The 16,385-nt window shown below is 37.1% G+C and overlaps 4 protein-coding genes across 4 annotated transcripts; all 4 read left to right on the top strand.

Moving 5' to 3' along the window:
- Nucleotides 1-980: 980 nt before the first annotated feature.
- On the top strand, nt 981-1,840 carry EV154DRAFT_560511 (uncharacterized protein; the record flags this gene model as incomplete). Its single annotated transcript, XM_051605617.1, has 5 exons — nt 981-1,069; nt 1,124-1,274; nt 1,340-1,361; nt 1,435-1,646; nt 1,712-1,840. 5 exons carry the CDS (start codon nt 981-983, stop codon nt 1,838-1,840), a joined length of 603 nt encoding a protein of 200 aa, XP_051460698.1.
- Nucleotides 1,841-3,514: 1,674 nt separating this feature from the next.
- EV154DRAFT_438513 (uncharacterized protein) lies at nt 3,515-5,129 on the top strand (the record flags this gene model as incomplete). Its single annotated transcript, XM_051596882.1, has 4 exons — nt 3,515-3,685; nt 3,752-3,886; nt 4,036-4,328; nt 4,533-5,129. Coding segments are annotated over 4 exons (1,196 nt in total), but the record flags the coding sequence as incomplete, so codon positions are not given.
- A 5,683-nt stretch (nt 5,130-10,812) lies between these two features.
- On the top strand, nt 10,813-13,710 carry EV154DRAFT_499089 (uncharacterized protein). Its single transcript, XM_051600438.1, has 6 exons — nt 10,813-11,162; nt 11,224-11,336; nt 11,413-11,522; nt 11,590-11,659; nt 11,732-11,880; nt 11,965-13,710. Exons 1-6 carry the CDS (start codon nt 10,968-10,970, stop codon nt 13,500-13,502), a joined length of 2,175 nt encoding a protein of 724 aa, XP_051460696.1. The 5' UTR covers nt 10,813-10,967; the 3' UTR covers nt 13,503-13,710.
- Nucleotides 13,711-14,236: 526 nt separating this feature from the next.
- EV154DRAFT_438509 (cytochrome P450) lies at nt 14,237-16,254 on the top strand. Its single transcript, XM_051596881.1, has 6 exons — nt 14,237-14,650; nt 14,727-14,779; nt 14,846-15,313; nt 15,395-15,643; nt 15,719-15,911; nt 15,978-16,254. The coding sequence occupies exons 1-6, from the start codon at nt 14,259-14,261 to the stop codon at nt 16,177-16,179; spliced, it is 1,557 nt and encodes a 518-aa protein (XP_051460695.1). The 5' UTR covers nt 14,237-14,258; the 3' UTR covers nt 16,180-16,254.
- Nucleotides 16,255-16,385: the final 131 nt, after the last annotated feature.

Raw genomic sequence — 16,385 nt, 5'->3', positions numbered from 1 at the left:
TTGGAACTCATAGGCTGTGAATAACAGTGGTTTGCACTGTGAATGGCTGTGTTCATACTGGCCTGCTGGTCTTAGCCAGAATTGCTGTAAGTAGTACAAGAAAAATTCGTTTGAAGAAAATACGGAGGTCTAGACATTTCCCTTATTGATTCATCTGCGTCCTTATCAGCAGAAAAAACATTGTACAATAATGCACTTAAGAAAGCAGGATTAAGAAAGCTAAGAGAAGAAGTAGTAAATTTATATATCTAAACACAATATAAGACAAACTTTTTTTATCTAACAATCTACTTTGATATGTCAATTAGGTATCAGGAGAGGTAAACCCTATCTAAATGTATTGACAAACTCGCGTACTGATATTTTTTGGTGATGCAGCGAACTAGAAGGCAAAAAAAAGGCGGCCCATTCCAAAAATACCGATACTTTGCTGGGTATTTATTAATATACATACTAGGCTCTCCCTACAGATGTATTAACTATTTGTATTTTGTAGTTTATTAAAAAATAGTATCGTTTTAACTTCAAGTTCATCAATCAAAATAAATAGTGGTCAAAATATCAAGAAAATTGCTAGTCAATTCAAAAAGGTCATTTTCACATGATATAAAATGATCTCTGGTGACTAATAAAACCTCTGCTTTTACATATAGATCAGGACTTCGAATAAACTTGGTGATGTTATAGATACTGTTAAAAACTATAAGCCAAACAACATTCAAGAGAAAGTAATTCGAAATATATATCTTCACATGTAAGTTAATCCAAAGTTATAAATATTAAGGGTATTCAATTGCCGTATTTTCGACGAATAAATAATTCAGCCAATCATATTTTTTTTTATGATTGGCTGATTTTTTTATTCCTCGAAAATACGGCAATTGAATATCCTTATTTTAAAGCTCTTATTAAAAATATTTCCGCTTAGTCTTGACATGCACATGGATCGTCCATGGGTCTTCTCAAAGCATTTTATAGAGATGTATTCGGAAGCAGATTACCAGTATAAATTTTGGAGTTACGTATTTGAATCGTTTTTAGGAAAAAAGCAAGATATTTTATTGCGATGGTAAATATCTTATTGAGACTTTATGCAGCTTATTCTTCGTCTAACTGTTTTTAGGGGCGACACCATTAGCGATAGTTGTAAAAAAGCCGGTCATAAGTTTAAGTTGGATTTGCGGTTGGTGATGATTCGAAATGATGAAAATATAGTAGAAAGCGTTTGTTTAAATGCTGATTTTCGAAATTTCAGGCGGGTTTCCAAGGTTTACGTAATACTTTTTACACTGTAAATAGCAGTAAATAGCTGGGATCAGACTATAAATGGCTGTACTAGACAGATGGCCAAGAAAGCAACAGTAAAAAAGATATACAAAGACAAGCTTGAGTCCGTAATTGCATCAAAGTGTCATCTTAACACTTTTATCAAAGAAGTACCGTATATCCATGCCCGAGATGTTCCTGATATCAAGATACCCATAATCCAAGTAGCTGGCTTCAGTGGAAAACTCTCTGTTTTGAGTTTACCTAAGAAAAAAGAGTACCAACTGGAGGATGTTTCTTCTTTTTGTTTTCCTAAGTCGTTCCGGCAAATTAAAACAGGATATTTGGAAAATTTGATTAATGTTCTATCTACAATTGAGGTAAGAGGATGGACAAGACAACCAGTAATTTGCATTATCTAATACTACCACTTTTTCTTTTTTAGGATTTATTGGATGATCTTCGTAAGATTTATTACGATAATAATTCCAGTACTGATAACGATATCGAGAACATCTTGACTGAAGTAAATCAAACGAAAAAGTTCAATTACAATGCTTGGGCAACAAAATGAGGGATTGTAGATGAATCTGGAAAATGATTGTTTTGACCAGAACTGGTAGAAAAAATGGGGGAATTTATTTTCGAAAGGCTGGGCAAATTGATTTCAAACATCTAGTCAAACAGTTTCGTTTTCCTGGGGAATTTGATCTGACACAAGTGTCAAAAATTATTCGAAAAAATGGGCAGGGTTTTCAAAAATTAGGTAAATTGAGAGTGGAAGCACAGTATATTCTCTTCTCATATCTCACTGTATTATTATCGATTTACATTTATTTGTCTTATCCATATATTTTATCGTCTAAGATCACTTCTTATTTATTCTTAATAAATAATAAATCTAATTTGACAACTAAAAGTCTGGTGCTTACTATGACAATTGTTGTATAATAATAATCGTCTCTTTTTAAATCTAAATCCGTACTATCACTGGGTAGATTTTCTATATCACCCAATCCCTCCCTATCCCATATCCCATATTATATACCATTAACATTATGGATTATTATTACCACTTAGTAGATGGGATATTTTATAATGCAATTACCCTTCTTGTCAATCAAGTACTTTACTCTCTTTTACTTCTAACCAAGCTGATATGCATTTGTGCGCGGTTTAAATACTTTTATGCGTTGTAAGAGTCTTGGTCCTTTGGACTGAAAGATCTTGTGCTCCAAGACATTTTAAGATTGTCAGAGACTTCAAAAGAAAAAAGAATTGCAGTGCACCAAATCTTTTTAGTGAGTGCACCAATGATTTCCGGAATTAGTATGGATAGGGCTTGAGGGGAAAATGATTAAAAAAAAAAAAACGAAAAGAGATAGATCTTTCTTTATATTTTTTAACGTTCCATGTTTCTTTTTCTTTTTTCTACACGTTTTAATTACAAGTTCTCCAGGCAAAAGATCTAATCGGCATGCTGGGTATTTCATCCAATCAAATTTCATTATTTAACACATAGTTACCATAGACACCTCATTTGTTGCCATGTGTGACTGCCTGTGAACACCTTTTACATTCTCGTGGTACCTAATTTAAACCGCTTATTGCAGGAAATGCTACCCACGTTTTGACCAGAAGCCAATTGATTTGATTAGGGACTCAAGATACCCTTTACCCGTATTTTTATTTTTTTTTATTTTTTTTTACCCCTCAGCCCTGAGATGGATATTGAAAGAGATTGTTGCTTTTTTTATAACCCTTTACTTTCTTTTTTTTTTATTGTTTTTGGTATTCTTGCTATTAAAACAGGATGGATTTATCAACCTTTCAGTTAGTTGATGCAATCAATGATATGGACATGTTGAGAAATCTATCGGATCAACAGCAACCAGAGCCATATTCTCACCGACAACCATCTAATAACAATAGCAACAATGCATATGATCAGCTACAAGGAGACATCGACCTATTGTTTCAACCGGATCAAATAAATTCGTCTCCACAGAATATAAATTCGTATGTTACTTACAAGAATATGAATATGAGTCAGTCCAACAAAATGATGGTATCGCCACGTTATAACCAACACCAAAACAGCTATTTTGATCAAGAGGTATATAATAATAATAGTAGTAGAAAAAATCATAATGATGAAAGTATGTATATCATGTTTATTGTTTTTCTTTTCTCTTTTTTTTTTCTTCTTGTCCTCCTTAGGATATTCTTACGCCTCTTATATCACCAGCTATGACTCCTTCGTTTGGTTATCAAGTCCATCATCAAAAGAACCATCATTCATCAGTCAATTTTAATAACAATAATAGCAGTAACAATGATATGGATTTTTCTCCACTTTCGTCGCCTGCCATTTTGCCTCAGACGGATCGCCATGGAAATCACCATCATCAGGCATCTCGTACTTCATTTCAAGATCAGCTGGCTTCATCAGTTGGTCACAACAATAGCAGAAATCCTAACGGAGATTCGTATAAAAACATGTCGGCGAATCAAATATGCGAGCAATACGAGCAGCTTGAACATGCTAAACTGTTGATCACTCAAAAGCTTTCCGAACTTCAAAAGTCTCAGCAGCAATTCAGTCATTATGATGACCAAGGTTATCAAAGAAACTTGCTACCTTCAGAATCAAATTCATCCAAGGATTCGGAGGTTTCTCAGTCAAAAACAAATGGTAATTACTTTTTTTTTAAGTACACTATGGCCATTTTAAGATAAAATAAAATAATGACTTAAAACATATAATAGGTACATCCATGGTAAAACAAAAAATGAATGGCGATCACATGTCAATCCACCATTTAAGTGTCATGTCGAGACCCAGCTCACCCAACAAGTCCCCTCTGTTGGAACCAGCTACGCCTGCATCTTTGATGAACATCAAAATGAGCAGCAGTAACTCGTCCAAACTCCAGTTCTCTTCTAGCGGAAGAAGCCAACCATTTTACTCGAAACCAACTTCCAATATTACGAATAATTCTACATCGACTATGAACTTTAACACCTTGCCAATCTCTGCTCCGAATAACAGCAACGGACATGTATTTCAATCTCCCATTTTGAACACGGATCCTATTCACGAAAATAATACTTTGAATCTTTCCCCAACAATGACTCCTACCAATACCATGAACAATCATCATCCTGTTCCTTTATCTCCTCTTGCTCTTCATCCTCGTGGTATGAAATCACGCACTTCCTCCACTCTTAAAGAAAAGCACGGTTCACGCACTTTGAAAAAACAGCGAAGAGAATCAGCCGATTCAAAAACTTCCAACGGTATTCATGCTTCACCTCGTGCTTTGAAACCTCTGCTAATCAGTCCCACATTAAATCCCGGTATCAAGCCTCTGCCCAATAGCATTATACCTACCCGCTCTGTCCAGTCTGTTGAGGATGCGGAGCGGATCCTAGCTACCCGATCTAATTACCAGAATCTAATGGAAGGAAAAGGAGCTGCATTAGGTATCGCATTTTCTACTCAGATTAAAAGTGGGTTAGAAGTGCGAAGAACTGCTCACAAGGCAGCAGAACAAAAGCGTCGTGATTCTTTGAAGGAATGGTTTGACAGATTACGCTGTGAGGTAGAAGACGGATATGTCAAGCGACAAAAAACTCTGATGTCGCAAGTGATCAAAGCTCAAGAATTAGAGAAAAATCACGGCCATAAATCGACAAGTAATACCACAGATGAAGAAGCTGAAGAACTGACACCAGTTGATGGGAGCGCAATGAAACCTCTTTCAAAAGTGCTTCTTCTTCAATATGCTTATGAGTATATTTCTTCTCTTAAAAGTACTTTACAGGAAAGGGATTCAACGATAGAGAGTCTTCTGTCTGGTGAATTTGGAGCCAACAAAATCAGCGGCGGAGGAATCAAAAGAAGACAAGAAAACGAAGATGATAGTATGGGTGAAGATACAGATAATGATAATGTTACCAATGGTAGTTTCTGAAATTTTTCTTTACCCAACAATCTAAGCCGACATGATATTACTACCAGTTACGATTAATACCTTTGCCTACCCATTCATTCTCAAATTATGCTCAATTTATTTTGCACTATGCCACTATGCTTTATCTCAAATTCTAAACCTTAACGCCTTACTTTTTAGTATAACTGGTCTACAATCTACCTATCTACTTTTACACATTTTATCATAACATCATTTCTTTTTAATTACTCAGAAAAAATCTACATACACATATATACATTAACATACACTCTTGAATACCAAATATATACAGACCCCCACTTTTTTTGCCACGCTAATTTTTACTATTTACATATCACCACAGGCTATACAAATAAATTTGATATATACACACTATATATCCAGCCTATAATCTACTTGACATTTAATAGCAACCCAGCACTGAAACATAAGCCATTAACTGATCAAGATATTAATGTCTACTTCCAATCCACGCTCCCATCTGATCTTCCCGGATAACAATCTATTTCAATCCTTCCTTATAAAAAGGATCCCCTTTTCCATTTAATAAAAAGATATCTAGTTTTAGTCTCAAATAATTTAACCGTTTATTTCTTGGAATATTTCATTTTTTTATTTGAATTCTTATAAGTTATCTTTTTATTAATTTTTTTTTTATGTCTACAACCGACCCTACTGTTCTCACTACCTATTGTACCCCTGCTCTTGCTCCTGCTACTTCTCTGATAAACCCTGCCACCGGAAGGCTTCAAGACATATCTGACCAAGGCGATACGGAGATGAAAGACTGTACGTCTACAGCAATTGGTGCTAATGATTCCCAAAGCGCTTTGTATTGCTTGTACGATTCTGGTGCTCCTGAATCAGCTATCACTGCTCCTCACATGCAGGAACTTACACAACGTGCCATGCACATAAAAAATAATCAATTTGATGTTCATCAACATCCTTCCTCTCAACGTTCGCCTCCCAGGAGCCACATTGACGAAGCTCACACTCTTACGTCTCCTTTCGTCCAAGACGAGGACGTTTCATCTCCCCAATTAGTCCACAATAAGTCTAACATTACCATTAATGATGAGCCTGCTCCTCTCAACGATTCTACAAATTCTATCATTATTCCTGTCACTATTCAGGGCTATAAATGTTGGGCCTACGTCGACTCTGGTTCCAATTTCTCCTCTCTAAAGCCTTCTTTAGCTTCCAAATTGGGCATGACACCCTCCTTACCAAAACTTATTATACCACATACGACATCTTTGTCACAATCTAAAAGTCATACTATTTCTTTGGGCGATGCTAATAGCTCCATCGAGCGTATTGGTTTTATTGACAACGTTCATCTATTCTATAATAATCTTAACATCCATCATACCTTCGAAGTTTTTAATCTGAATAGTGAAGCTGATGTTTGCATTGGTACCGACCTTATGTCTAAAATGAACATTAACATCACTGGGCTCACTACTACATGGGACGAAAATAGTTTACCTACAATCGAGGACCCTATTGACCCATTACCCAACACACCTACATACGAATATTACGGTTCTATCACAGAACGATCCACATTCTTACAATCACTGGAGATCGTATTACATTCTAATGCTTCCATCGATCCTAAATCGGTTTGTACAGTACCTAACTCGGAAGTTACACTCCATTTCCCTGAGAACACAGTCATCTTCCGTAAACAATATCCATTACCCTTAGCCTATAAGTCTAAACTAAACGAACAAATTGAGGCTTGGCTCGAGGAAGAAACTATTACTTTAGCCGACGCTAACACACCTCATAATAATCCCATTCTTTTCGCAAAGAAGCGAGACATTGCAGGTAATTACGGCTCTGAAGTCAGAATCTGTGCCGACATGCGATTCCTCAATCAACATCTCATCGCCTCTAAATCTGATGCGTTCAGCTTACCTCGCATAGATGAGATCCATGAACAATTATCACATTGCTCCATTTTTACAGTTCTTGATTTAAAAAGCTGCTTTACTCGTTTTGCCATTGCTAAAGAATCCCAGCCATTCACAGCCTTCACCACACACACGGGACAATACGTCTTTCGAAAATGTTGTTTCGGCATAAAAACAGTACCATCATTTGTTCAGCGCATTATTTCCAATCTCTTTCGTGATTTGCCTACAGTCTTTGCCTACATTGATGATATCACAATCGGTACCCACACAACTGATCTAGTCGCACACGCCACTCTCGTCAAAGAGGTCATTACTCGACTGAATCAAGCAGGTCTAATTCTCCAATCCAAAAAATGCCATTTTCTCCTCACATCTTTAACCTTGCTGGGCTTCCGTCTCAGTTCCAAAGGTCTCCAGATCGACAGCAGTAAAATTTGTAACCTGGATCAACTTCCACCGATTACCAACAACAAAGCTCTTATGCGAGTACTTGGATTGTTTAATTTTTTCGACGACACATTCCTAATTACGCTTCCATATCCGCTCCATTGGATAAGCTTCGTAGCATTAGTGACAAACGGATCTTTGCACAGACATGGAACTCCACTCACGACTCAGCCTACACCGCTTTAAAATATGCTATCACGCATGCTCCGGTCATTTCAGTCATGGATACATCCTTACCCCTGCGTGTCAACACGGATGCTAGTAACTATGCTATTGGTGGCTTCGTATGGCAGCTTGATCGACAGAATATTGTTCGCTTCCTCGGTTTCGCTTCACGGTCCAAAACAGCTAGTGAACGTAACTACAGCGTCAATAAATCTGAATGCCTCGCCATCGCCTACATGTTTCAACGCTATCACTCATGGCTACATTTAACTCCCTTTCTCCTCTTCACGGACCATTACAGCCTCACGTTCCTTCATTCTCAACGATACTGTTCACCTCTACTTCAGAACTGGTACACCACCATCTACTCTAAGAATTTTGAAATCATCTACATTCGAGGTTCCGAAAATTATCTTGCTGACATGCTCAGTCGTCTATTCGCTTCCCCAGAAGTTGAACGTCAGATGGACAATCACGCTGAAGCTAAACAAGCTAAGTTATTTAACAAACAACAACACACAAAACAGAGGGGGGCGGTAGAGAAATCCACCCAATTTTCTTCTACGTCACACGACGACAACGAATCCAATCGCATTCTTGTACAACGCGCATCGGAACTAGCCGACCCTATGGTGCCTCCACCTGATCAACGTCGTGCTATCATCGAACGTCACCATCTCAAGGGACATTTTGGCATCAATGCTATCGAATCCGCCATACGCGACGAACATATTAACTGGGTGAACTTACGAAAAGACATCATCGAAGTTGTAGGTGAATGTCTAACTTGCCTTGCCTTCAATTGGTCGAAAACCGGATACCATCCTCCTAAACAGATCTTACCCACTGCACCAGGCCATCATGCGGTCTGTGATTTAGGTACACTTAATATCACATCCGACGCCGGCAATAACTTCATCATGGTCTATGTCGATCTCTTCACACGTTTCACAATCCTTCGTGCCTTGCCTGACAAGGAAGCATCTACCATCGCTAACGAACTCAAAAGCATCTTTGCCTTATTTGGTGTGGTCAAAGTTCTCCAGACAGATCGCGGCCTCGAGTTTACCAACCACTTAGTAGCTCAAATGACTCAACAATTGGGCATTGACCATCGTCTTAGTTTAGCATACACACCTAACTCCAACGGTACCAATGAAAGTTTCGTACATATCACTAAACGTACTTTAATCAAAAAGCTACAAGGCGCGAAACAGCAATGGGACACTCTCCTTGACGCCACACAGTTAGAGATGAACCTCAAGGTTTCTCGTTTACACCACTCTACACCCTTTGCGGTTATGTTCAATCGACGAGCTAATGATTTCGAAAATTACACTAACGTTGACCCTAACTGGGATAATTCAGTCATTACTCCTGAACTTGTTTCTGCTCAATATCACAAAGTTAACGAATTCCTTATTCCTGCTTTATCAAAACGTATACAATTGACACAGGAAAAAGATAATGCACGATTCCTCAAACATCATCATATCATTCACAAGAAATTTCCTATTGGTCGACAGGTCATGATACGAAATGTCATGAAAACAGGCAAAACCGATCCTAATTTCATCGGTCCTTTCACTATCCGTAACTACACCACCAATGGTTCCTACGTCCTAGTCGATCAAGCCAATAATCTCCTCTCTCGTGACGTCCCTACATCCCATATTAAACTTCTTAAAGTCAATAGTACCACAACGGATTTCGAAGAGGATGATACCGACTTCCAAGAGGTTCAAAGTATTATCAACCACAAAGGAACCAATCCTACTAATTATATGTACCTTGTACGATGGAAAGATCAATCCGACGAGGAAGATACATGGGAACCTGCACACCATTTTCCTGACAAATTACACATCGAACGCTACTGGGCACGTCGTCAGGCCATTACCTCTTCAGGAACTATTCGATTGCCTCAGACTGTAAATATGCGACATATTCCTAATCGTCAAGAACGCTACGATCATAAGCGAGCTCGCAATAATGCACATCACATTACCAAAGTTGACCATAGCACTTCAACACAAGCCATTCCAATCAATCACACAACTTCTCGCCAAGAAAGGTACAATTTACACAAATCTCGCCGTCATCAACGACGTGCAGCCAACAATAGTTAGACACTCAAAGTGATGTATCTTTTTCCCTTTTTTATTTTTTTCCCTCTTGGAGGTTTTTAAGGTTTTTCTGATACATCGTATACTTTGCCCCTTCCCCTTTCTTTTTACACTTTACCACAATTTTTTTTTCTTTTTCTATTTTTTTCAAGATTTGTTTCTTGATTTAAACGGAACTTTTTTTTTTCCCTTCTCTTCACTTCATGTTATCCCGGCTACAATCATATCTATCGAGTACAACCCTTCTGCATTTCAGGATTACAAAATCGGTTCTCACCATTTTTCTCTCATATCCTTTACAATCAAAAAATGCTGCTCCAATTTGGGGGGAGGTAATGATATATACACACTATATATCCAGCCTATAATCTACTTGACATTTAATAGCAACCCAGCACTGAAACATAAGCCATTAACTGATCAAGATATTAATGTCTACTTCCAATCCACGCTCCCATCTGATCTTCCCGGATAACAATCTATTTCAATCCTTCCTTATAAAAAGGATCCCCTTTTCCATTTAATAAAAAGATATCTAGTTTTAGTCTCAAATAATTTAACCGTTTATTTCTTGGAATATTTCAAAATTTTACCAATACCTTTTTCGTTAAATGCAACCTAATTTTGTCAAATAAAAAAAAAAAAAATAAGAGTCGGAGGAATAATCATAGAAAAATCTAACTTTTCGAGCTGTAGAAACTGGTAAATCCATATCTTCATTTTTTAAGGTTCTTAGATCGTAATCGCTACCTATGGTGTGTAATGCTCAAACCACTGGCATGTTGACATGACAAAGCATGTCAGGGATTTTTGAAGCTCAGGGCCGAAAAATTCAATTTTTTTTTTGTGACTTGCTGTAGTGACAAGCAACAAGAAGCACAGAAAAAAAAAAGTGTGAAGGGTTAATTTGTTTTCTTATAAGACCACCGAAAAAAAAAAAAAGTTTATTTTGGATAAAGCTTTCTTTTTTAAATAATTGAAATAAATAAGAAAAAGAAAGAAAGAGAATTCCGAAATAACTTACAACACTCGAGGACTACATATTGACACATATATAAAGGATGCAGGCATCCACTACTAAACTCAATGTCGAGAGTAATACACATGACATGTTCATAGAGCAACCTGAATTGGACAATGCACCAACCCCATCCACCGAACTTGGACCTAACGAGTCTTACTATCCATATATTCCTTACGTTCTCGACCCTCAACACGAAGACAATATTTCTATCGATATGATCAAATTATATCAAGTATGAAACATGAGACAAAAATACAGCTTTGTAGGGCCAAGACACTGATCGTATAATATAGGAACTTTTACCCAACAAGGAAAGTCACGATAGACGTATTAAATTCGTCAAACTGATGGACAAATTGATGAATAATGAATGGCCAGACCATGACATCAAAGCTCATGTTTTTGGGTTAGTTGGATTTTTTTATTTATTTTTTTGGAAACGCACCAAAAATAAGAAATTCTAAAACTGTTTAAAAATCTAGGTCTTCAGTCAATGAACTTGGAACAGTTTCTTCAGATATAGATCTATGCATCACAACACCTTGGAATGGTCTTCGCAACGTCAAAACACTAGCAAAATTATTTCGAAAATGTAAGGGAGGAACTTGATTTTTTTAAAGGGTTTCGCGGTTTAATCATGATTTATTTTTACAACTTAGGTGGTATGCAGCATGTTGTGTGTGTTCCTCGTGCAAAAGTCCCAATTGTTCGTTTATTTGATCCGGAACTGTAAGCTCAATTTTTTTTTTTTTTTTTAAATCGCAGATCTCACCCGTTCTTATACTTTTATTTGCTTATTAGCCAACTTTCGTGTGACATCAACGTAAACAACACATTAGCGCTTCAAAACACAAAGATGATTAAAACCTACGTCGCACTCGATTGTCGTGTTAGGCCGCTCATCATGATTGTAAAACATTGGACAAAACAAAGATCAATAAACGATGCTGGTAAGAGACATTTTTTGTGGGAGCATACATGAAAATCGTATCATTGAACATCTGCTTAAAACATATTATATAAACGAAAACCAGCTAATGGAGGTACACTATCATCTTATACCTGGACTTGTATGATTATCAACTTTTTACAACAACGTCAACCACCTATTTTACCAGTACTGCATGATATCGAAAGCGAGGATAAAGATGATGCCTATTTCTTTGACAATGTGGAAAAATTAAAAGGATTTAGTTCAGCCAATCAAGAAAGTTTAGGGGGTCTATTGTTTGCATTCTTTCGACGATTTTCTGTAGAGTTCGATTACGATCACCAGGTGGTATCCGTGCGACAAGGGCGCTATTTATCCAAAGTTGAAAAGGGCTGGGACACGGGCAGAAATAAGCAGAGTCTCTGTGTAGAGGAGCCATTTAATGTCGGTCGGAATTTGGGAAATTCAGCAGATATCGCATCCGTGCAAGGATTACGTTGTGAATTCCAAAGATTTTTAGAGATGTTAATAGCTGGAGAAGATTTAGAAACGATTTGTACACCCTATCAACCACTATCAATCAGTTCTATTATCAGTAACAATGAAATACCCGCTAATATAAACGGCAACAGTAATACACTGACATTGACCTTGCCAGCCGAAAATCGTACCTCCTCTTTCTTTTTACCAATCCATCCTTATTCTGACTATTCATCCTCCTCCTCTTCTTCTTCCAACACAGCACATCCCTACGATCGTCGAAGAAGTATGGTGGACGGCATATGTTCTTACCCTTCTCCGATCCTACTGGACGATTTAAATAATTCGCCTTATCCAACCCATTCCACATCTTACACGTATCGTGCTCCACCCATCTCCAAACCTCACACATCATCATTTAATACTTTCCATCCTCGATTCAGTTCGCCACAAGCGTTAGATACAATCCTGCGAGTTAGAAACACAAGACATGGCAGTCATCCATTACCCCCCGTACCCTCCACTTTACTATCCATGTTGAATATCAGTGCGAATCATGGGACAGACCAGTCTGTCGATAAAATCTTTGCTAGATATCACAGAAAGCAACAATCTAATCAGACCACTTCACCTCCTCAAAAATCCACTGACGGAAAGAGTGCGAAAAAGACATCAACAATGGGACCCAATAATAGAAGGAAACCAGTGAATAACAATCGCCATAATCATCATCATCACCATGACAACAGTAGGAGGTTACCCAGACGTCGATCGAGCGGAATGGATTGGCCTACCATTAGTACGAGTTCTTCTACACCAACAGCAAGAGAAAAGGGAAAATTGACCGAATCGTCTTCAGATGAACCTCAACGTTCGCGTCGTTGGTCTACTACGAAGAAACAACAGATGTTAAATCAGGAAGAACCGAAAAAGACATTAGCAGAGATTGTCAAAATTGCTACACCACCCATTCAACAAAAATCTTCGCCTATATCTTCCCCTGTGCCCAGTCCAAGTAGTACATCGAATAATAAAAACAACAGACATAGGAGACAAAGAAACAACAATAAATCTTTGTCCACTACCACTACCACCACCGCCAGTAATAGTAAACCAAAAAAGAAAAATAATAGTAGCAACAGTAAACCTCCTCGTGCCTAAGTAAAAAAAAAAAGAAGCTAATAGATTGTACATAAAAACCCTTTATATAACATGCAACAGATCACCTCATCCCCCCCTCCACCCTCTCCTCGAAAAGAAAAAATTAAACTCAATAGGAGCTGCTTATATTACGTGGCGATATCATAAATATATAAAACCAAAAAAAAAAAGTCTAGAGATCATTTGTAAAAAAATAAAATAAAAACCCAACAACTTATTTGATCAGTAAATACATATCCAGACTACATATAATACCCCATAATGCGAAATAAAGCTGTATATTCCTTTACGTCACCTTGAATCTTATATTGCATGAAAGAATTTTTATTTTTTTTAAAAAAAAAAAAAAACGTTCAGAGTTCATTGGTTTGACTATCATGCAATAGTGCATAAAACTTGTTATACGGTTGCTTTTGCAGGTGTTATTTAACCAACTTCAGGCGATCAATGAGTTATTATATTTAACTACATACTAACATCATGGTATATCATTTCAGTTTGACTGGTACGTTAAATCGGGATGCCATCTTTTTAAGGAACTTTCCGTGAAATAAACTTAAACCAAGAATACGGATAGACCCCCTAGCATGTTATGTAATATGCTAAATCCAAAAATAGTATTTTAAATCTAACAACTCTTAATATCTTATCATTACGTAAATGGTCATAATGGGACACATAAAAAACTTGATTTATAAACATAAAAAAAAAAAATCTTTTACATTCAATTTTTTCTTTCTCTCTTTGCTTTCTAACATGGATAATAAGATTATGCAGGCTCTTTCTTCAGAAAATAAACGAGCTATAACCGTAATTGGCTTTGCCATAGGGCTTTTATACACATCCTACACATTAGTCGAACTATCCAATAAGAAGAAAAGAATAAGATCATCAAGAGAAATCCCGGTCCCAAAATCTGGTTATCCTGTTGTTGGCCATATGTTTTCCTTGGGTGATCTTCCGTCAACAACTGTACATGCTTGGCATCAGGAACTTGGTCCCATTATTCAGCTCAATATGGGTGTCCAGACTTGGATCATGGTAGCCGATCCCGTATTGGCTCATAAAATTATGGTTGTCAATGGTACTAAATCGTCTTTTAGACCATATTCTCATTTTTCGTATTATATTCATGGAAAAGAAGGAAAGTAAGTGATAAATAATATAGCCCTCCCCCCTCCCCTACATGGGTTGTATGATATAACTGACGCAGTAAAATTATAGAGGTATCGGGTTTGCTCAACCTAATGAGGTGCTTAAAAGAACAAGATCTGAAGGTAAGACGCATTTACACCCAAAAAGGAAAAGGAGGGAACCAGTATTTCTAAGACTTTTATATCTAGTTCAAGCTGTTTTGGCACCCAAGCAAATTGAGACCTATATGGATAATATCAACAGGGAGTCCCATGAGTTAATTGATCAGTTGCTGAAGGAGACAACAAAAGAAGGCGGTGTTTACCCATTTGAACTACTAAAATGGTTTACCATGAATACCATTATGTTGGTTTGCTTTGGTAAACGATTTGAAACTGCTGAGCATCCTGAATTCCAAACCTTTTCGGAGATTGTGGAAAATTCAATCAAGAACCTGGCTACGGAGAGTGATTTAGCAAACTTCTTACCTTCTTTGTCCTTCTTGGATTACTTTAGTGGTACAAGATCAAAATACACAAAATACTTTGAAACTATCCGCGATCCTCTTTATCTCAAGACCGTTCATGAGGCTATTCATGCCAATGTGCCAAACTTGATCAAGTCGATCAAAGAAAACGGTGCCAATTGGACAGATGACGAGTACATAGCATTTTTGTGTAAATTGAATGTTTTTTTTTATGCATTACCTGAAACGGATTGACTAATTTTATCCTGTTTTACTCTTTTTGAAAAAAAAGCGGATGTACTTGTTGCAGGAACGGATACAGTGGCTGTCAGCTTATTATGGAACATGAACCTCATGTGTCACTATCCAGACTGTCAGAAAACTGCATCAGATGAAGTGGATAATTTCATACGTAATCATGGCAGACTTCCCCGTTTTAGTGAAAGAACCGAACTACCGTATATTATTTCTGTGATGAAGGAGTGTTTACGATTTAAACCAACTACACAATTTGGATTACCACATGCTGTTGTTGAAGACCGTAAGTTTAAGTGACAGTACATGGGTATTATGTTATGTGAACTCAGTCTCTTTTTTTTTTCTATTTTAAATATAGTTGAGGTAGATGGTTACGTTATTCCTAAGGGTGCCTCTATACGAGGAAGCATGCACAGTCTCCACAGATCTTCAAAATATGATAATCCCAATTTATTCTTTCCCGAACGCTACATGAACGATCTTAAAACAATGCATTCGCTTCAAAATAGTGGGCCCGAAGAGCGGGATCAATTTAACTTTGGATGGGGAAGGTATAAAGTTTGTCAAAATCAATTTAGCTTTTATTCAACTAATGTTTTTACCGTGTACATATATAGACGCAGTTGCCCTGGTTCTTATTTAGCTGAAGCAGAAATGTTTTCTGCCTTCGTTCGAATTCTTGCTGGATGTACCGTAGAGCCTCCATCTGAGGGAATGCCTGGTGTGGATGAAGCAGCAAATGCTGGTCTTCATTTCTTACCGGTTCCCTGTAAACTTCGATTTATCAAACGCAAAAATTCCCCTCTGTATGTAATATAGGCTTTGCTTAAATTAGCGACATATCAACCATATTGTTTTGTATTTCTCTCTTTTTTTTCTTTGTTTTGATGAGGAAGAAAAAAATATTAAACTATACAATTTGATATCAGAGCCTTTACTAAAGAGATTTCTCATTTCATTGTTACTCATTACAATCAAAAATCAATTTGCACTTGGTTTTTTTTTTTTTTTTTTTTTTTTTTTTT

Source organism: Mucor mucedo (assembly GCF_025094135.1).
Source record: "Mucor mucedo strain NRRL 3635 chromosome Unknown EV154scaffold_18, whole genome shotgun sequence".
Lineage (NCBI taxonomy): Eukaryota > Fungi > Mucoromycota > Mucoromycetes > Mucorales > Mucoraceae > Mucor > Mucor mucedo.
This window is presented reverse-complemented; position numbering and strand designations above follow the sequence as displayed.